The sequence below is a fragment of the Halyomorpha halys genome, unplaced genomic scaffold, assembly GCF_000696795.3.
Source record: "Halyomorpha halys isolate HHAL.00 unplaced genomic scaffold, Hhal_1.1 Scaffold307.1, whole genome shotgun sequence".
Lineage (NCBI taxonomy): Eukaryota > Metazoa > Arthropoda > Insecta > Hemiptera > Pentatomidae > Halyomorpha > Halyomorpha halys.
In genome coordinates, this window is record NW_027107991.1 from 1,301,068 (window position 1) to 1,324,718 (window position 23,651).

The 23,651-nt window shown below is 32.3% G+C and overlaps 1 protein-coding gene across 3 annotated transcripts in view; it reads left to right on the forward strand.

Annotated features, from left to right (window-relative positions):
• Positions 1-23,651, forward strand: part of robo1 (roundabout 1) — a 934,487-nt gene that overhangs the window by 903,786 nt on the left and 7,050 nt on the right. For all 3 annotated transcript variants that reach the window (XM_014421230.2, XM_067046357.1, XM_014421229.2), the window contains exons 9-18: positions 10,995-11,296; positions 11,441-11,671; positions 13,391-13,616; positions 13,801-13,916; positions 15,557-15,887; positions 16,788-17,032; positions 18,004-18,088; positions 18,471-18,619; positions 18,774-18,893; positions 20,222-20,376. In XM_014421230.2, coding sequence (XP_014276716.1) covers positions 10,995-11,296; positions 11,441-11,671; positions 13,391-13,616; positions 13,801-13,916; positions 15,557-15,887; positions 16,788-17,032; positions 18,004-18,088; positions 18,471-18,619; positions 18,774-18,893; positions 20,222-20,376 — 1,960 coding nt within the window. The remainder of the gene's footprint in view (positions 1-10,994; positions 11,297-11,440; positions 11,672-13,390; positions 13,617-13,800; positions 13,917-15,556; positions 15,888-16,787; positions 17,033-18,003; positions 18,089-18,470; positions 18,620-18,773; positions 18,894-20,221; positions 20,377-23,651) is intronic.

The window sequence follows — 23,651 nt, forward strand, 5'->3', positions numbered from 1 at the left end:
TCCTCTCCAGTGACCCGTCAAACAAATTCACTATTAGACAGCAATGTGAGATCAAACCAGTGAAGTACTAGCCACAGCAGTAGATCAGTTTACAGAAAAACAAACAAATAAATACATTTTACCAAAACAAAACTAATACATAGATTTAAAGGAAAATATAATAAAAAGTTGGATAAAAGAAATACTTGACTAGATAAATAAGTTTTAAAAAAATAAAGAAATACAAATAATAATAATAGAATAAATTAATGAATAAATAAGTGAAAACACACAAATCGATAGGTCCACGTACTAAAATAAATAAATAAAACAATGAATAATCTGCTAATTCCCATGCAGGTAATGATGTATGATCCCCAGGGAGTCCAAAATAATATTTTCCGCTAAGATCGCAATATCCCCAATGCCAACACCTAGTCCTTCTAAGAAGCTCCTTGTTCTATCTGCTTTTGTTCCGCGAGATCCAAACCAGAGGCCTCTCTGGTGAACTCTCTCTCCCCCTAGGGCTCGCGGAATTTTTCCTTAAGGAAAGGGATGCATTTTTCATATATTTCCGTTTTTTTCCCTTCCCACTCCACCTTTTCTTTATTTAAACCAATATTTCTCCCTTAAAATGGGCGATTAACATTTAGTTTATGTAGGCTGAAAGAGGAGACATTCAGTTTCCAACGGTTTTATTTTGGTAGGAATTGGATAAATGAAGAGGAGTTATGAACGATTATATGAACAATAGCCACTGAAAGAAAAAAAAAATCCTCCAAATAAATCAAGTTGAAGAATTTCTACTTTTTAATTTCTTTGAAAAATAGTATTCGATATTTTGAGACGACACTAAAAACTAATATGGAATGCTTTTGTTCTTTAAAAAATTTCTTGAGCTACTTTACCCACAGCAACATTATGTTTTTATAATTTTGTTGTGAGTATAATATAGCTTAATAGAATCAGTGATATTTTTTTCTTAATCCTTGAAAAGAGAAGGACCAATTGGTATATAATAACAGCGAAAAGAACGTATACTTTCTGAGCTAAAAACCAAAAAGTTTAGTTTTGTTCATAACTTATTTTCTACCCGATAATTAGATGTTTTCATTATCTTTAAACCCTCTCATGGCGACAGGGGACAATTTGAAAAAAAAAAAAAAAACACGTAAATCGGTTTAGTAATTTAAAAGATTATTGTGGACAAAGATTCGATCATTCCCTTTTATATATATAGATAGTAGACTCATTTAAAATATTTGATCTAGAAACATTGCTTTACGAGAAAACAAGGAAAGGACTTAAAATACAAATATGATGCTATTTATGAAATAGACCCTCTTCTGTCGCTTATTTATTTACTTTTTTTCATCCTCAAGTTTTTCCCTTGTAGATAGGGATTACTGCTGGAATGAATTAGTCCGGAAGAGAAGAGCGGGGAGGGCAAAAAGACTGGGAGAGCCTCCGTCCAGGGAGACACTCCCGAATTACCATTTGACAAACGACTCAGGAGGGAACCTTTTCAGGCCTTTTTTATTTATTTTTTACCACCCCTTCTCCTTTCCCCGAACGTGTACTCCTGCTTAGGAAAGGATATGGTTGCAATTTCCATGTCCTTTACATATAGCCGTCACCATCTGGTAGACTCAGGACTTCATAAACAGAGAGGATGGCAACTTGATACATTATTGCTAAGACAGCTCACGGAAATCCTACTGTTTTGTTTTACTAGCCGGCTTTTCCATATTATATCAACTCATCTTCCAATAACAAAGAACGCCTTTCTTTATCGTTAGAAATATATATATTTGTATACAGAGTTCTAGATAAACTTTCTTAAAAAGAGGAATCAATCTTCAAGTCCTCTTGATGCGAACTTAAGCCTCAAACCAAGATATTTAACTCATACACTTTTAAATAAAGAGTAAGTTTATTACTTTTAGAAGATTCCTGCTATCTGCATAAAACTCCTGGTGAATCTCATAACCATTAAGCGTTATATTTATTAATCACCCTCGGGCAATTGTAATCATGCATATTTGTAAATTGTATCTTTAAAATCTATTTTCATTTATATTATTCATTGTCCCACTATTAGAATTCGTTTCCCAACTCACAAAAAACTAAGGTATACGTCAAGAAAAATATACAACCCATACTAATTGTATACTAACTTACCAAATTTAATCAAAATCGATTATCTGTTTTTGACAATATCGTAAAAAGGTGAAAAATCGATTGCATAAAGTTCGATTTGATCGATTTTAACGAAAAAGTTGCAACATCATCCCTGGCATAGATATACCTAAATATATAATTTTAGTTTTGTACGAAACGAAGGCCCTCCTAAGTCACACACATAGACCGATTATTTCCAACAAAAACTCGAATTTGAAATGAATTGAAAATGTGAACGTAATTAAAATATGAATTATGAATTAAAAGTTTTAACCTCATTAATTCTTAATCTTTCATCCTTAACAATCCCTGATAATTCTCCGAGGCGTCTGAAAAGAAGATAGCCACGGGACCTTCTAATTTAAATTAATGTTTGAAGTACCACCAATGGGTGGTTCCTTCCCAAGATTTTCAAGTGTATATGAAACATACTACATATTTACCTATTGTATTATTTTGTACAGTTGTAAATTACATTAAATAAATAATTAAAAAAAAAAAAAGTTTGAACAAGCCTTCTTTTCGAATGTCTTCTATAAACGAAATTCAAAATTCTTTGAAAAAGGTTAATTTTCCTAAAGTGGATTTTCTTTCCTTCAACAAGTTTTACTTAAGATAAACCAACCTATAAGTAGTTAATTTTCCCTGCATGGTCATTTCTGACATACGGGGAGTAGTAGGGGGTAGGTTATCTAGAGGTAACCAACCTGTTCTAACAAGCGTGGGATGGTCAAAGTTTCATTCCCCCCTGCGTCCATGCCGAATTCTAACCGGCGCTGCTGAAGTCCCGGCGCTGTTAAGAGCCTCGACATCCTCCCCTACAAATGCTCCACCTGTTCATTATCAATTATTGTTTTTTTATTTATTTAATACCAGATCGGCCTGGTGGGCTTTATGTGGCTTATGTAACACGTACATTTTTTTTTAACAATTGATTGTGGGGGGTATATTCTCATACAAAAGACACCCCTAACTATATACAATGTCATAAATAAAACAAAGAAATTAAGATAAAATAAATAGATCAAAATAATAATTCTTAATAAAAGATAAAAAAGTAAAGTTAATAACAATGACATTTATGGATTTAACAAAATAAATAATAGACATCTAATGAGGGGAAAAAAATGAATTCAAGAAAAATAGAAATCAAAGAGAAAAAAAAAATTAAGATAAAATAAAATTTTAGAGTGACAATAACAGAACTGTTAAATATATAATTTATAATAGGATGTCCTGCAGCAGCCTGGCTTCAGTCTTCGGGTTGTGGTTGGGTTTCCCAAGTTGTAGGTCACTCACTGCTTCTTTAACTGTAGGTAACTGGGAGTGGAACTTCTCTATTTGTAATTCCCGATACAATTGGCTGTTTCTTACAAACCAAGGAGCATCCACTGCTTTCTTACGACTTTATTTTGAAAATATTGTATTTTTTTTTCCTTTTTGTAAAGGATCCCGCTCCCTCGACTTCACAGCGATGCATCAACAACGGCCTGAGAATTGTAAAAAATATTTACGAATACAGTTATATATTAAAATGGAATTAAAAGTGGATTTTTGGATCTGTTCGATGATGTAACTCTCTTTCTTGCTCACATCTCAAACCATTAAATTTATTACTCAAGATTAGCTACTAGTTCCTCTCGAGCCGTTTATATAGATCCCTAAAAATACTCGATAAGGTTCCGAAAAAGAGGGCGGTTGGAATAATAGGCTTCCTAGATCTGGCGATCCCGACACAGGCTTATTCAATTTAATATAAAAGAGCATCTTCTAATTCCCTGGCCATCTGTATCCTTCTCAGGAGAGTTTTCCCAGGGACAAATGAAAAACCGGAATGAGGGAAACTTTTCTCTTTTTTTTCTCTCTTTCCTTTTTTAATTTAATTCCCCGCCCGCCGAGGATGGAAACTTCTTAGCGAAGATATCACATTTTTATTATATATACACGCCTCTCTCCTATTGTGCATATAATTAAGTATCGTCTCCATCTTTCTCCGCTCCCTCAGAAATTACTAATAGTAACTTCTTGTTTCTGCCTCTCTTTGTGGAATTTTACTTTTTTCTTTTTTTTTTTATTATCATCTTCTTGTTTCAACAGAAGAACATCTTAGAACATGTTCTTAAAAATTCATATTAACTTGAAATATACAAAATATAATTTTAGAACAAATCCTTCCAGAAACCTAATGTAATAAAAAAATAATGAAATATATATTGCTGCTTTTCTTGTACAGTACTACATCTTACATATTGCTAATTTCACAGAAGAAACATACAAACATTTTAAATATACACTTTGTCAGCAAACTTTATTCTATTCTTATATATATATTTTTTTTTATATATTAGTTATTTGTTCCTCTTAGAACCAAATAAATGTTTTGTGCCAGCACTCTATCCAGTCAAGATTTGCCGATTTTTAAGAAAAAACATCTTCAAATTAACCAAGTTATAATTTCATTGTAAATTATACAAATTTTAAAGAAAAGTCGAAAAATAACATAGACATTACAATAAAAAAAAGTTGCTATAACAAAAGAGACAAATTTTAAATAATTATAGTAAAAAAACAAATAAAAATTTACAGGCAATTATAAAATAAATAGTGAAATTTTAGGATACGATTGTTATTTTAAATAAAGTAAAGTTGGAAAATAGCACATAAAATTTTTTTAAAAAGTCGGAACAGCTTTTCAGAAAAGTCAAAAAATAGCATAGAAATTAAAATAAACTAAAAAATTGCAATAACAGAAGATAAAAAGTCTTGATTTTTTTTCCATTTTATATATTGTTATTTACAACTGTATAAAATTATATACAAGTGAAATTGCTATTGGACATAAAATAACATGATACAAACTTGTGGAGAATCTACCCATTGATAGAACTCCAATTACGTTACTATAGAAGAAGATCTCGGGGCCATCTTTTCAGACGCCTAGGGAGATTATCAAGTATTGAAGGAGAAGCCAGGTTAGAAACAAGGGGGTTTGGATGGCTGTGAAGATTATCATGGAAGGATTGGTATCTGGTTTTGGCCAAAGCGGCAACATATGGAATATTGAGGTTCTGATGGATGACTTCTTAAATAATTAGAGTAAAAAAATATACATATACAAATTTACCGGTAATTATAAAATAAATATTGAAATTTCAGAATATGATTGTTATTTCAAAGGTAAGTGGGAAAAAACATTTTTAAAAACGTCGAAAATAGCTTTACAGAAAAGTCGAAAAATACCTTAAAAATTGAAATAAATTAAAAAATTGCAATAACTAAAGTGAAAATATTCTTAAATAATTACAGACAATTATAGAATCAATTCGTAAAATTTCAGGATATGGTTATTTATCAAACCAAGAAGATCTTTGATTTTTTTCTTAGATCCAAAGAAAGATTTTCTGAGTCTTAGGATCATAATTTTTATGAGAAATTTTTATATTGGGAGAGGGGGGAGAATAAAGATATTGACCAGGGTAACTACTGAATTGACTATTGTCTTCTGATTTTATAAAGAGGACTGCAACTTCTAAAAGTACATATCCCGATTAGGGACATTAACACCCAAATAAGGTTAAAAGGCTTTATTGATTAAAAAATTTGTCCCTGCTTGGTCTACTAGTAGGACGCTATCGATGTTAGGAGTTATGTGGCTCATTGTATGAAGATGGCGCTGCTTATGGGATCAAGGCATGATGATTTTTTAATTTTCTCAAAATAGTAATTTTCTGTTGGCAGCCCATCAATTTTATTACACCATTTTAGGATTTAGGAGCTTACCTTAGCAGAAAAACAACACCTTAAGGTTTTAAAAAATAAACATTGCTTAGAATATTTGGCTCTAGAAATGATGTGACGATGGGATAATTTAGAAGGCCACAGTTACTTAACGTTTTGTAAATAATCGACAACAAATCCTGCTGAGAGATAGCCTCCGTAGGATAGGAAACACTCCAACACATCCGGCCGCTTATAAATCTCGAGCAGATATCCTGATCTGGAATCGATTCAATAATCGTCCCTGGCCACTGATATGACGTGATATATAACCTTTTACTGCCTCCCTGATCAATGGATAATCCTCACTAAATCACGAGCTCCCTCAGATTATAGAGGCATTGGTCTGCCAGCTGATTTATCTACGCTCACCTCTTCTCTCAATAAACATTAAAAATCCAAAATGAATATTTACTTTAGGTTTACATTTATCACTTGTTGAATGATGCGTTAGGGACCGATGAATATTCACGATAGCAGTTTTATCCCGAATAAAAATCATCAATTCCTTTTATTTGTATTTTTTTTTCAGTTATATGACCTGCGGAATGGCCATAACTCGTTATTGAGTTTAGTAACTAGTGGATCCACAGGATTACAAGGGGAAGAGGAGGACACAATAACTAAGGAAAAAGAAAATTTTAATTTTATATTATATACTCCATAATAGAGAAGATTAAGCCATACACGTCAGTCGGAATGACATTCATCATTAAATGTCCAGATTGATGTCAATCACGATAAATCCCACTCTATTAGTCCGGCTGACGCTTACTTCTATGTGGTAATTGTACAGTAAGAATCTTGTATCTTTTTCGATTCGTTATAAACTGAAAGTTTGTCCATTATTTTGGTATTTTCTTACAATGATTGAGTGAAATACGATATTAAAACGCACCTCCATTTTCTCATTACCCCCTCTAAAATTTAAAATGATAAAAATTTACATTTTTCTCAGTAATCGAGCAGTAATTCCCCTACACGAATCTTAACGTCATATCTGGTTTTACTCTCATTCCAACTTACGCTTTATGACGCCACCTAAAACGTCGAGTTTTTTTTTTTTTATTTAAAAAGAACATTTTTTTTTCTTCTTTTATGAGCTTTATTTTTTTTTAGATAATTATCACTGAACTGGGTCTTTATGAAAAAAATGAAAGATTTTTTCTTTTAGGATCTTTCTTTTAAGCAGGGAGGATGCCATAACTCTTTTCTCCTTCTAAGCAAAAATGACGCTAAGAGGTGGGGATTAGACCACACCCCTTGAAGGCAACTTTACGTTCAAGTTAATAGGAATTTCGCACATTAATACAACCGTTCATCTGATCGCAAATGTGAAGAGAATATAAGTTGTAGTAAATAATGTTTTCAATAATTTGGTGTATTTATATTGATAATCTATTAAGCCGTTCTCGAGAAATTCGTGGTTCTTCCTCTGTTCTGTTGATTCATTTCAATGTGAATACTAAGGATCTTAAAGTACATTCACTGTTCTAAAAAGTAAGTAAAAATTAAATTAAATTAAATCAATTTTTCAATTATTATTTTCTAGCAACAGTTAATAAAAAATTAATTAAATATATATATCGCTGCTTTTCTTGAACAGTGCTACATCATACATATTGCTAATTTTACAGAAAAAACATATAAATTTTATTTTTTATTTATTTTATTTTATACCAGATCGCCCTGGTATGGGCCTTACATTGTTGATATAACCGTTATATTATATATATATTTTTTTCTTAACAGTTGAAGAAACATATAAACATTTTAAATATACTCTTTGACATCAAACTTTATTCTATTCTTATATTTTATAGTTATTTGTGCCTCTTAGAATGTTTATGCCAGTACTCGACCCATTTTTCAAGATTTGCCGATTTTTAAGAAAAAAGTCTTCGAATTAACGAAGTTGTAATTTCATTATCAATTATACAAACTTTAAAGAAAATTCGAAAAATAATATAGACATTACAATTTAAAAGAGTTACAATAACAAAAGAGAAAAATTCTTAAATGATTATAGTAAAAAAATTAATAAAAGTTTACAGGCAATTATAAAATAAATAGTGAAATTTCAGGATACGATTCTTAGTTTAAAGTGAAGTCGAAAAATAACATATAAACTTTTTAAAAAAAGTCGAAAACAGCTTTTCAGAAAATTCGAAAAATAACATAGAAATTAAAATAATATTTTCTAGCCACAGTTAATAAAAAATTACTTTTTTTTAAAGGAAAATATTAAAATATAAAGTTTGATACAAATAAATAATTGTTTCTGATGTAATAAGGGGAAAGTTAATTATTAAAAAAAAAATTAAAAACATTAAATAAAATTCTTTAGTATATTCAATATTTACAACAAAAAAGTGACTGAGAATTAATAGTAATAAAAAAAAATTGAGCACGCTTGGAGTAACTCTCAACTTATTTTTGTTTACCCCTGCCAGGCCGTCTGGCATGCGGGGTACGGCAGCAACTCTCAACTGTCAAATATATTCTATCAGATCCCACGCCTATGAAAGTAATAGGCCACGACTTCTGGCGTCACTCGCCCTAGAAGCTGATAAGCTCCCCCCCTTATACTCCTTCCTCCAAGCTTATAAGTGGTCATGTGAGGCATTGTAACCTCAATTCGATGGTTTTTGTCTTAGTATATTGATTAAATACGAACCACAATTTTAGAAACTGAATCTTTTATTTTTAAAACAGTAACTATTACTTTTAACTGTTATTTCGAACCAAGACTCTTCAACTACTGCCAATTCAATAGAATAAAGCCCTCTAAGGATACGAACAGCGCTAAGAGATAAGAGATTGATGGCAGTGGAGACTAAGTTGGCTTAATCATTTTGGAACGCTTCCCTCGGGACTCCCAGGATTTGTGCCTCTCCGGGGAACTCTAATAAGTCTTGTCCTTCCACTGTCCTCACCTAGATATCCCTACCAGTCCTTCAATTAGTATAGTGAAAAAGATCGGGTTGGATCAAGTTTATTGTTTTTTCTACTTAGGCAATAAAATTAATTTTATTATTTCGCTGCCGACAATGAAATAAATAATATTCCGTTGCGATTCTTCGAAGTTCGTTATTGCTTTTAGTAGCCCCTGGAAAACATCTCCAATAAGTTGCCACCTTCTCCGTACAGTTCCTATATTGTAGTACAATGGTTCTATAAGCATGGGTGCTATAAGCATAGTAGGGGGCCACAAGTGAATCTCAAGGAACCATGGCAATAATATTTAATTTTCACTATAGGTAGTGAATTCATTATAGGTAGAATCCATTATTATAAAATGGCTACAGCTTCACCTGCTAGTGTATGTAGGTACGGTTACTACTCGTTGGCCAATTAGGCCTAGTAATTAATACCTAATCTGAATTAGTTTGATGTATTTCAGTACTTAACTTAAGGCACTTCTTGGCTTGTAGTAATACTTTTTATTTTATTTTTACGTGATCATATATTATTAATCGTTACGTATTAAAAATATTATACTATATTAATAGTGTCTTTGCTATTTTTTGTTTTAATAAATTTTCGAATATTTAATTTACACTTTTTTTTGCACATTAAACCACTTTAAGAATAATTGTCTTGCAATTATTTTATAGCCCGACAAGGGTGCTGCGTTGTTTTTTTTTGTTGACCGATAAAGGTGTCGAGGCGGAATAAGTTTGAGAACTTCCTTCCACCCTTACACTTTGCCTTCAAAGTACGCGTAGTTCTCTTCAGTGATAAGGAGAAGCAAATCATCTTTGTCCACTTTACAGAGACTAGTATTCCTCTTTAGTTTGGCCCTCGTTGTCTCAAATAGAGTCCAGTTCGATAATCTCCGGAGCACCACAATTGGAGTACAGGAGGCCCATTTCCTTTATAAATCTGTGCAACTTGGCACTAAATCGCTCCATACCATGGGGCTACAGGAGTGGCTGTTGTCGCTCAGGGAGTTGTGGCGTCATCTTAGCAAACTTTTGACTGTAACGGCGCCGATTTGAATTCTGTCTAGGTGGGTTGGCTTTTATTTCGTGGAGGTCCCACGGAATGAAAACTCGACCCTACCACTCTAGTTTGGATATGTTGGTTCACTCTAGGATAATCCAACCTCTTCCATATCTCAGAGATGAACGAAAGAAGAAAGCTAGTCGAGACTGGATGGTCTGGAAATAATTCTTTTGAATAACCTCTTTATGGCAGTGACCAACCGCCTATTCCATTCATGAACGTTGTCTTCTCTCAATATCGTCTTTCAACTATTTATTGTTTTTTCCACAAAGAGATATTGAAGGTGCTCCGAAATCCCTGCTGAGGCTTCTATCCTGTAAGCATGTTTGAAGATATATTTTTGCGTAAGAAGATCATGAGGTCATATAGATATGATTGTTATATAATTTGCATCCAATCTAGCACACTGGTTATCTCACTATCATAGGCCTAGCTAACCAATTAATCATGAGGACTCACAGGTGATGGTGCGTCAGGAAGAGGAGGGGTTAGCCATCTCCCATGCTCACCAGAAATACCTATGTATATATCAGACACTACTCAAATTTGTGAGAGGCCGTGAAGTCACTTCAGCAATCTCGAGACAAAAGCGGTACCAATTCGAATCCGCCCTGGATAGGTTGAAATTTATCTTGTGTTGAGCCCACCAGATGAATCTCTATTTTCCCACTACCTAACCTGTACTATAACCTCTAGTAACCTGTAGAATAACCACCCAGTTTAAACTTTAAAAAGTTAAAAAAAAAAAATTGTTAACTGAAAGATGAAAAAACATAGCAAATATACATCTTTAAACAGATTTCATTCCTTAGTAATTAATTCCGCCTTGTTTGATTGTAATGATTCTAAATTTTGTCAACTAATTAACCTCAGCAATTGGTGAAAATTTGAATGGGTAATTTGTTGGACCAGAGGCTCCAAGGCAAATAACTATGAACCCTTGCTTTTACCCTATAATAATATAATATCCTTACTAAACATTAATACGAGTATTAAATATTTATAGCCAACTGTTCAATAATCAAATTTTGATTAATTTTTCTGTTTAGACATTGAAGAGTCAGACAATGGAGTATACACTTGCACCGCTAAGTCAGAGAGTGGAGAGAGTTCTGCTTCAGGCTGGTTGAAGGTGGGCGGGGAGCCAGAGCGGGCTCCTGAACCTGGAGCCCTGCCCCGGGCCCCCCTGGCCCTCAGGCTAGTCAATTCATCCCTGCATGCTCTTACCCTCTCGTGGGAGCCTGCCCCAGGAGGAGCTTCCCTGTCTGGGTATACAGTGGAGTACTACAGTCCCGATCTACAGACTGGTTGGGTCGTCGCTGCCAGGGGTATTCCTCAAACCATGGCCACGGTGAGTGTTAGGATCAATATTGAAATTTCTCATTTTTTAGTAACAATATATCTTGCATTGCTAATAAAATTATGTTCCATTTCATCTATAAAGCCATTATTTTATATACTCAATCAATTAACTGTATTCCTCATATTATTGCAGATAAGAGATCTTAAGCCTGATACCAGATATATGTTTACTGTGCGAGCAGAAAACGCATACGGACTGTCTGTTCCCAGTAATACATCTGAGATATTGCATACACAGAGCGGCGAAACACAAGGCGTGAGCCAGGCTCAGTTGGACGAAGCCAGGCTCAGGCTGGGGACTAGGGTCATCACATTAAAAAATCTTACACCTACCGGCTCGACAACAGTTAGGGTTAGCTGGGAAGTAAGTGCTCCTATATTAAAATCTCCATCCTTAGCTAAATATTATCAAACTTGAAACTAAATAGATTATTTTTCGTATTTTCAAACACTTTTTCCAAAGTATATATCATTCAGATAAATCCTTTCATTAATAGGTGATATGATGAAGTCATATATTACTTCATTTATCTAATGATTTAAATACTTCATGTAAAATACATATATTATAACATTGATGGCTTACTTCAAGGTGATACTAAATACATTTCTACCAACTTTACAAACAGTACAATCGAAGGTTCTCCCTTTTAGGAAAATTACAACTTTTAAATTAATTTTCTTAACAGAGAGAACTTTAATTGTACTGTTTTTAAAATTAGTGTAAATTTTCTCAGCACCAATGTGAGTTAAGCCATTGATATAATATTTTATTTTATTTTCATTTTGTTTCTTACATTAAATAATGTAAGAAAAAAAAATAATATTAAATGTATCTGAGGTCTCCTGAATATAATGATTTTTTTTAAATTTAATTTGGTACTAAAATTGTAAGAATTTATAAAATTATATATTACCTCTTTTTTTTAAAGATTGTTAACCCTTTTATTTTTATTTTTTTATAGAATTTATTCCTTTGAGGAAAAATAACAAAAGTTTCCAATCATAAATAAAATTTACATTAAATAAAGTAAAGAAAAAAATAATAAACACAGACATCCAAGGCCTCCATAATATAATTTTTTTTTTGTTTATTTAATTTGGTACTTAATGTGAATGAAATTACAAAATTATGTATTTCCACATTGTGTCGAAGATTGTAAGCCCTTTTATTTTTTTCTATGATTTATTCTTTGAGGAAAAATAACAGAACTTTTCAATTATAAATAAAATTTATTGTAATTTTAAGGTTTTGCAATAATTACTTCTTGTTTTTTTATTTTATTTTTTAAACATTTCTCTTTTGTTATATATTTAAATAAAGAGTTAAACTTATAACATAAAAGAAATGTTTCAAAATACAATATAAAAACAAGAATTAATTATTTCAAAACTTAAAGTTATCATAAATTGTTTACGATTAAAAATATCTGTTTTTTTTCCTTAAAGCAATGCGGGAAGGGAGGAGGAGTGGTATAACTCTACTCTCCTTCAAAGCAAAAGTGAAGCCAAAAAGGCCACAGCATTGGGTCTTATATTTACACTGAGGTTAATAGGAATGTCCGCCATTGTAATCTAAACTGAAACAAAAGGCAGCCAGTGATAGGCTCATACCGTTTTACTCCACTGCCATGCCCCTGGAAGATACATAAGGTCCGCCTTTTTGGCTTCACTTTTCCTGCCAGCTTACTCCCTCCATTATACCCCTTCCTCCATGCAAAGGGATAACGTATAAAAAATATAAAATAGTTTACGTAAATAAAATTTAAATAAATAGTTAAACTTATAGGAACATATTAACCCTTTAAGTTAACATCATTTAATTGCTGATGCAATAATTTATAATTAAAACTCACATTTTTGTTCATTATTGAAATTTCATGATTAATTTATTTTTAGAATAAACCATAGCCCTTTGATACTAAAACCCCGAAACCATTATTTTTATGAGAATAGCTTTATAATCAATATTCTAAGTTGTATGAGTCGTTTAGTTAAATAGTAAATTTCAGTTCAATGTTTAGTTAAATTGTAAATTTTAGTTGTCGACCAGAAAAATACATAATATATTTTTTCTCCACAGCTACTCACGAGTGATGAATACGTTGAGGGTGTCTACGTGAGGTTCAGAGAAGTCTCAGGAGGTTGGCACAAGTACAGTTTGGTGACAGTGATGGCAGCTGGTGCGTCCCAGTACACAGTCTCCTCCTTGCGAAAGTTCACTAAATACGAGTTCTTCCTTACTCCCTTTTTCAAATCTGTCGAAGGACAACCATCCAACTCTAAATTTGTTCAAACACTTGAAGATGGTATTTATCCCGAATCAGTTCAATGTATTTTACCTTTGGGATAGTAATTTATTATTTGTAATTAAAATTAAAATGTAGATTGTAAACTATAAGCATAAAGCTAAATTCAGCTTGATAATAATTTTGATAAAGTAACATGTAATTAATAAATTAAAATAGAGATATTTTTTAATGTTCATTGCAGCACCCTCAGCTCCACCTCTGAATGTCTTAATGGAAATGCTAAACTCAACGACCGCTTCAGTGAGGTGGTCACCTCCACCCGCTCAACATATCAATGGTGTTCTGCTTGGTTATAAGGTTATTTCAGAATTTTTTAAATATTACTACTTTTACCTAATTAAAATTATATTTAAAAAAGCATTAATTTTTTTTTTTATTATCACTTTTTCATACGAAATTTTGGATTATGGCTTTTTCGTGAATTTTTATTTTTTAATATAATTGCTTATGACCATTGTAATTCCAAGGGATAGGTTTACATTTCTCCTATTTAGTAAACCTACTTAAGAGAAGATTTTTTTCTCTGTAAGATAGATTAATTATATGTTCATGAACTTATAAAGTGACTATAAAGAAAAAAAATGCTTTTCTATAACTGTAATTCGTTGAGAGAGACTTTCAAAAATGAACTCCTTTGGGGTCCCTTCACTAGTGTTTGAAAAGGGGCAACCTTATGAAAATGTCTGAAAATTATATGACTGAAAATCTCATATTTCACTATTTTGGCACTTGAAAATATTTGAGTAAGGTCAAGATCATTATAAAAAATTAAGCTTTTCTGTGGTAGTTTACTAATGTTTATTATAAATTTTTATTGTTTAAATAAAATAAATTGTGTCCATTTCAGTCTCAAATACAACACTCTATTAATATTTTAACTGTCCAATATTTCGACCAACCTGGCCATTCTCAAGGACAATCTTAACTATTATTGATGAGTGAGTGATAATAATACAAGACAATTTTTAATTAAAAGTTTCAAAATTAAATGAAATAGTGACAAAATAGGTTAATTTAACTAAAATTATTAGACCTGGGCAAAATAGCCAGAAAACATTTTTAATAGTTGGATGTGAGGTGTGAATTTATTGTTAAGATTGCCCGAAATGTTGGGCATTGGAAATTATACATAAATTTTTATATTATTTTCTTTTACGACTAAACTTAGTACACATTAGAAAAAATATTAATCAATTACAAATGCCTAGTTAATTGAAAATGAGAGAGAAAGAAATATTTTTAAACAATGCCACTATCTAAATTCTACTCTCGTACATAATTTTAAAAAATTAAAAATTAGTAAAAAAGCATGTTTTTATAATAAAAAAAATAGTTGAAATAAATTATATTACTTCTTAAGTCAAGAAGTAACCCGGAACTGATAGCTTTTTGTACCGCTCTATGCAAGTCCTACTTTATCGAGTACGGAGGCCCTGAAAATTTTACCATTTAGAGCCATCAATTATCTTAATCCACCCCTAAATAGTATTTCAAGCCAATTAGATTTGCCTTCTGCATCTCTGCATTTTGGTTTCAATGCGGTAGACTGACTGTCACTGTTGTGCTAAGAGTAAATACAAATGTTAAAGCGTATTGACCACGCTCCTATCTATCAATTGTTCATTTATCTAACTTGCATTTTTGTCAGGTTAAACAATTTGTAAACAGTAATACTCAAAATAAACGTATAAATAGATTATCAAAAATTTTTTTTTTTATTTTTAATGAAAATTGAAAATAGTAGTTTATAATCAAGTATCCAAGCTTGGATTTATGTATTAGTTATTTAATTCTTATATGTAAAAAATAATAAAGATCTGTTTTATCCATGAATTATCATTATTTTAAAAATCTATTTTTTTATCTTTGAGATATCTATTTTCTATATTCATCTGCTTTCTTTGTTTCAAATTAAAGAAATACCATATGCTCTGTAGGTTCAAGTGAAAAGCAACATAACCAAGACAGGTTCTCAGATGACAGTCAATGCCACAACACGGTCCATAACGTTGCACCACCTCTCCCCAAGTGCCACTTACGCCGTGCGAGTGGCAGCCTACACACGACTTGGACCTGGACCCTACTCCAGCTTGGTGTCTATGATAAGGGTGGGCATCCCTGGCCCCCACGCCCAGCCGTCCCAATCCAACAGCCAGACCTGGGTACTGGTAGTTATGTTCGGAGCATTGATTGCTGTAGCAGCAGGCACTAGTATTTTCCTCTACATGAGGAAGAGGGGAACCAAGAAAGACATTGCTCATTTAGCCAGTAAGTATTAATAATGGCAGAGTTATTATACATGTTAAGTTAATAAAACCAATCAGTAATTTTTCAAGTTCGAAAACTATCCTCTGAAATTTAATTATCTATATTTAAAATACCATGTTAAAAAAAAGTCTGTGAATTTTTACTTTAATATTAAAAAAAAAATTATAAAAATAGTTGTCAGTAATTGATTGATTATCAGCATTAAGACTCGCAATGTAGGTCTAAACATCAATCATCATAATCAATCAATTGTTGAAAACTATTTTTGTTGTTCCTGACCAATTCTTCCAAGTTCACATACATTCATCAAATCTATTTTAATATAATATAAAAAATTATAGTTTACTCACTAAGCTTATTTCTTATAATCTTTTAAATAAATCTCAGTGTCAAAAATTCAATACCCATCGCCATTTCCACATCAAGAGCATCCTATAGAAAACACTTTATTTTTCAACAAGAAAACATCACATTTTTAGAAATAAATCTGTCCATTTTGTGTTGAAAAAGAGCCTTCCTCTTCAATCTTTACAATAGTGAATGGTGCTTATAGTGAGTGTTATTATCAAAAACTTCAAAACGATTCTCCAATTTTGCAACTTTCATCAAACCACTAAGACCATTATGAAACTGTTATATTATTTGACCAAATTTAAAACAAATATCCATCGGTAATGAGAAAACTGAAATCTTTGAACTTATACTATAAAAAAGATTTTTTATCAACTAAATAGAATGCAAATTATAATTTTTACATATTTATAAATTACTAATTATTGAGATTAATTTTTACATCGAATAATAAATTATCTTTCTAAAATAACGATTGATAATGTTTATTCATGATTTACCATATCAGATTATAAAACATTTTATTGAAATTTCTCTTCATTTCCACAGCTTTCTCTGCTTCAGACGGCCCGACTGGGACAGACCTCTCATTGCTCCACGGGACAGCAGTCAAAGACACCCTGTGGATAGACAGGGGCTGGGACAAAGGAGGCAAGTTGCTCTGTCCTCATGATGCGCCAGATTATGCTGAAGTAGATTCGCGCAGCCTTTCCACTTTCTACAACCCTCGCAAAGAGCAGCTCACTCCTTACGCCACCACAACTCTCCTCAGCAGGGTAGAAGAAGCTGCTAATGTAATTATTATTAATTTTAACTAAAATTTATTTGCTGTTGCTAGCAATGAGCCAAGTCCTTAATCCTTAATATAGGTGCTTATGTGCCAAAACTGAAAACATGTTAATTTGTTCAAAAGTAAGATTTCTGTTTACTAAATTTAAACAGTAGGAAGAAATTTTAGTTACGAGATTTAAAAATAATAGTATGTACTATCTTCCTAAGGGTCATAAATTCTTTAATGTAGCAATTTCTAGAAAAACATACACCCTTAAAACTTTATATCTAGTTTATTTAGGAATTGAACCCATATTGTCCATTTTCAAATCCAATCCCTTGTATTAGACTACTCCACTAATCATTAATAAAATTTTCTTGATTGCATTATAAATTATCATGATCATAATTCATTCATCTCTGCAGTATTTGATTCTTCTATTTACGGTTCCCTAGCTGAAGATATATTGATGAATCACAATGACAATAATTTATAATTGGATGAAAGGAAATTTTATGAAAAATTAGACAAGTAGTCTAATACTAGAGATTGGCGAAGTACGGAACTTAATATGATTCATAAATAAAAGATTGTGAAGTTTTAAGGGTGTATGTTTTCCAAGAAATTGATACATTGAAGTTATTTGTTACATTTTTAGAGGGAATTCTTCATCTGTTACTTTTAGCTCAATTTATTCAAATATACTGATTTTTTTTAGATAGTATAATATAAAATTATTTTTGCTTTAACCAACTCTTGATTTTTATTTGAGCAATTCTTATTCTCTTGCAAAAATTTTAGATCAAAAAATTGAAATAAAAACATATTTATAAGCTTGCTATATTAATTACTTCAAATGAAGATTATGAAATTTAACTTTGAATGGTTTTAAGAAATTTTTATTAATTTAGCTTCATTACTTAATTTTTTTAAATAATTTGACATTTCATTATTTTTGTGACATTATTTTTAAAAATAATTTGCTACTTTCAGAAGTCTGATGGAAGAAACACATCTGGAGATTCAAAGGAAATGTTAGGAAGCCACCACAGCCAAGAACTTAGACCAATATTTTTAGGTGAGCATTATATTTCAGGGCATGTATTTTATTTACAGCTCAGGTATATAACTTATGTAAATTAAAAACTATTACAAAAATTGAAATAAATAATGATGTTATTGACCATTATTGATGCTAGACTATCAATTCAGGTACTGGAGTTCTTCTCACCGGCGTGTTTTTTTTTTTTTATTACAGTGATGAGTGCTTTAAATAATGAATGAAATTTCATCCAATAAATTTCAATCACAAGACATTTTTTCAGTGTTATGCTGTAATTGAACAAATTTTTAATCTAATAATATCATTAATTGACCCTCATTAAGTATACAGATTTCTAATTCAATATTCCTCCTTTTATCATTATTTTTATTTTTAAAAATCAATCTTATGATTCTAGAAGACAATCAGATGCGAAGATTAAACAGGAAAACACCTGTGACAGACTGCCTCCAGAATGGTTTTCCTAACTGGAATGAATTCCTCCCCCCTCCGCCTGAACATCCCCCACCCCAAGGAGACCAGAGGGCATCCCATCGAACATACCAGGTAAAACAATTTTACGAAATTCACTATGTTATTGTAAGTAGTATTTCAAGTCTCAATTAAATATACATGTTACAGTGAAGTACATACAAGATTCCTTTTTGTTTTGCTTTTTTAATGTTCGATGGTGATAATTACCTACATGAATCAATTTCAGGTGTGCGGAAGCCCCACGATGGGCCGGAGATGTGGCAGCTGTGGGTCTAGAGATGGCCTTGCTCAGCGGTGCCCGGCCTGGCACAACGATACCTGTGCGAGGCACATCCACTCCCATCCAGTAAGGAAAATATTTTTAGACTTTATTAAATGTTTATGTTACTAAAACAATTAGTTGGGTGTAGTCAAAATATCTTTCCTATTATGTATCCTTTTCTCATAAACCCATTGATTTAATCACAATGTTTTTGGGTTATCGCCTCATCTTCAGGAGTACTATCAGAACTATCTGAGTTAATTGATGGACTCTCCTTACTTTTTAAATGATTAAATAATTTTTATTGTAACTTCGAATAAGTGTTAGATATAAAATATTGGACTAAGTAGAGGTGTAATGTCAATATTATAATTTTAAAAAAGAAAACAATGTTAGGGTAATGGTCTCAAAACTTTGTGATTTAATTAATGAGTTCTGAATAAAAGATATTTAATAGGAGAGGTACTTTCACTACACCTAACTAGATAATATCAAGTCATTAATGCTAAATTATAATAGACCATTTATATTTTTTAGGAAGGTTAATTGAAATAATTATATATATATATTAATGGATCTATTTCTTCATAATTTTTATTCTTCCTGTTTTTTTTTTTTATGATGCTTAATATCATAAGTTACATGTTAGAGTAAAATACTTAAATATTGAGTCAAATTTATGATATTCTATAACTTATAAAATTTCATAGCTTATGTAAAATTACCATTTTTAAAAATCAGTGTTAAATTTTAAAATTAAGTTTTCGACATCTGTGAGATCTCACCAATCTAATGTTCTGACATCAGTTATCAACCATTAATATTTTTGTTTCAAAAGAAACATTTCTGATTACTATCATCCAATAAGGTTTCATTTATTTATGAAATAATTAAAAAAATAATATAAAAAAATATTATAAATAATAAAAAAATAATAATGATAATTTTAAGTTTTAAATTCACCTTTAATTTATATTTAATAATAATTATAAATCACAATTCCTGAACTCTTAATCTTTGCAGTCTGATCCACTAATAAATTTCAATCACAAAGTAAATAATTAATATTTTTTTTTAACAGAGTTATTATGTCTTAAATATTTCCATTAAATTGTATTTTAAAAATAAAATTCATCTTTTTGTATACAATACTTTTTAATATAATACTTTTTAAATTACCAAAAAATATGAACTTGTTTTATTAAAATAAAACTAATCTTACTAATTTACGTAATGATATGAGTTTGATCAAGATTAGATGATTGGTCCCTAAGTTTTAAATATCGAATAGGTCATTTTTCCAGAATTTGTGAGAGGCTTGTTTTGTTTTTTAATGTTCTAAATTATGTTAAAGAAAAATGTTTTCTCAGATAACATTATCATGTCTTGACTATTATTTCTTGTTTTAATAGCAAGTACCAAGATGCTCAATTGACTGCGGACGAAGTACGTGCGGAAGCAGTTGTTCCTCTCACCACACTCACCATTGCCACCGCCCGAGAGAACCTACTCCTGATCATTCTCATGAAGAAAGTGCTTCCCTCCTTTATGGCCAGCCAGTCAACAGGTTAGTTTTATTATATTTTATCACAGAGACTTTCAAACCGATAGCATTATAGGCATTATTTCTTGGACTTATTGTTTCTCCGATATTTTCAATTTTTATTTTAAAACTACTCTATAGGTACCCAAACTATTCTAACTAAAATGAGAGGGTCGAGTTTACAATCCTTGAGACTGTTAGGAAATAAAAATCAACTCCTCTAGCTAGGGCTGTCAGTAGCCGAGGGACTTAAGGCACCTACCTTAGCAACCTCGTTACTGCAGCAGGTTCAGTTTGAATCCGGCCTGGGAACTTTTATTGTGTGACAATCCTGTGGAATGAAAATATGACCCTCCACCATGTTTAAAATAGGGTAGTAACCTATAGATAAACCTCACTACTTTGCTACTTTATTGATTTCTTGCAACTGAATAACTCTTGAAATTGATTCTAATTTCATCAATAACTAACTAATTGAAAAAATGTGATAGGATGTGTGTTTAATTTAGGTATTCCCCGGAGTCAAAATTGGGGGATATTACCCAAATTAATTATTATACTGGTTAGCTGGTTCACGGATTATTTGCTGGTAATGATGGAGTGGACTGTATTTAAATAACATGATATCATATGCTTTAAAATAAAATACCTCTATTCTGAATGATTTGAACAAAATATTTACAATGTGTTAGTTGGTTAGTTTTATTACATTAATTGATGGAAATATTACATTTTACTTGTTGGATTCTATGGAGCTTGAATTGGTTCTAATTTGCATGTGAATATGGAAGTGGGGTTCTCTCTTCTCATCCTCCTGCCGCCGTCGCCTCCTTCGCCTGAATCGAAGGAATTACTATCTCATCATTATGAGAGGAGTGTTGATGGATTGAAGAGTTCTGAACTCTTCTTCTCTGGTACTGGTACTGGCCACGACGGCTTCTTATCTGGTACTGACCACGACGGCTTATTATCTGGTACTGGTACTGGCCACGACGGCTTCTTATCTGGTACTGGCCACGACGGCTTCTTATCTGGTACTGGCCACGATGGCTTCTTATCTGGTACTGGCCACGATGGCTTCTTACTGCTTATCCTTGCCACTAGATGGCATCATGAACTTCCTTTCAGAAGTGAGGGGGCGCCTTACTTAAACAAACCGCCCACCTAAATTAAGCTGGGCTAATTTATAATACACAAGATGTGGGGTACATGTTAACAGGACATGATATTACACGTTTCAAGATTAGAGGTTTTTCAAAATAAAACGTAATCTAACCAGCATAGACAGAATGTTTTGTGAGACTGTTCATGTAAGAGCAATGGAGAAAGATAAACGAAACAAACTTTGAATATACAATGAACAAACATAATAATTAAGTGTATGTATAGAAATAAACTCTATAACTCATGTATAAAAATATGAACTAGTAAACATTGATACATAAATTAAGAAAATAAATGCACACCCTATGTGTATGTGTTAACAAAGCAAATTCAAAGTAAATACCTAGTAAACAGAATAGACTGCAAAATAAAGTTTCACCTCTTGAAAAACTGTGGTGAAAACAGAAGTTTATAACCTATGTAATAACAACAATAAAGTTAATGATTAATTCTTAAATTAACAAAAAAAAAAATTACAGGAAAAATACCAAGAAAAACGCTAATGTCAACCAAAGTTTCAGTCCGTTGCAAAAAGTTATGGTCATCTATCAGGAGGTTTTCTGGGTTCTGGTATCACATGCAGTGATGTTATAGTCAAACGTAGTGCATTTGACAGTGCTTCTAAATGTTCCGAGTTTGCTTGAAGCTGGATCAGCTCTGCATAGCATGGTTGAGTTCCTGAAACTCCGGCTGATGATTTTGCGCCGCCCACCAAGATAATTCCAACCTCGTTCGGCAATAGAAGTGGTATAAGTTCCTTGATCAAAATCGTTTTCATACAGAAGGAGATGAAGCTCAGTTTCGCACTGTACCAAAATATATTATCTGGATTTTGGTCATTAGTAGGTTGTTGTGAGAGCATACTATTAAGCGGTGCTTCCGATATAGTATGGCTGTTAAGACTTGCAGATAGCGGTGCCCCATCTTCTGAATTGGGGAAAGCAGTTGTAAATCGTGATTGAGGTTCTGAAGAATTCATTTGAGTTGCTGAAGGAGTCCTTTGGGTGGACTGAGTATCTGAATAAGTAACCAGACGTGGAATAACAGCTGATGTTGTTGCGACTGAAATAGTCTGTTGAGACTGTCTGGTTAGTGGAAATGAACTTCCTTGAGGATATGGATAAGGAACTGGAGAGTCCTTTTGTGTTTGAATATTTCCATGTTCATGATTGATGGAAATAGTGTTGCGATGGATGATATCATCAATTTCGATTCCATTCTGAACATTTTCTATGTTGGTTTGCCCACTGGTTTGAACAGGGGTGGTATTAGTGTTCTGAGGTGGTATTGTTGGAATTCCTGATGATTCTGTCTTGATTGCAGTAGGCAGAGTGAAATTATCCAAATTGTCTCTGCTAAGATAAGCTTTAAACTTACTTCTTCCATTGGCATTAGGTATTCCATTTTTGGATGCAAACATGTTATCTGCCTGTTCTTTGTTCTTGGAGATATTAGGTTTCACTTTTCGTTGTTTATTCTCCGAAGTATACAGCATGTTTGAAAATGGAGTTACTAGATCGCCAATTTGAATTTCTCTATTCAAAGAGGGATGTCTCACAGTTTGTCCCCATTGGTGATCCCTGTATTTGACAAACTCAGCACTGGTAGTTGTGCCCGCATCTGTAACTTGTGGCAAACCCATTTGCTCATGTTGTTGTAATGTGGCTTGTTGAGAATATGCCACTGGTAAAGTATTCACCTTAGGAGTACTGAGTGTCGTAAGTGGCCTTGGTGAAACAGTTGAAGTTTCCCGAGGATGGGTTTGTACAGATGGGTCTGTGTCACAATGAGGTGTGTTGGTAGACATTGCCGATCTTGGAGACATCTGAAAAGATAACTGCAGTAAAGGAGCTCTAAACTGATGTCTGATGCCTTGAGCATGAAATTTTGAATGTTGGGCCAGTGCATCATTGGTTACCTCAACATCAACAGGCCTAGCCAAGCTTTGCGGAAAACCCTGCTGTGCTCCTGTTGATTCAACATGTGATAACACATTTGAGCTGGTTTGAGATGAAGAATTAGAGTCAGCTGACATTTGTTGACTCTCAGATGAATATTGCTTATGACAGGAGAGCCACGGCTGAGATTGTTGGTGAATGGCGCCACAACTACACCCTCCATAATCTTCTTTGGAA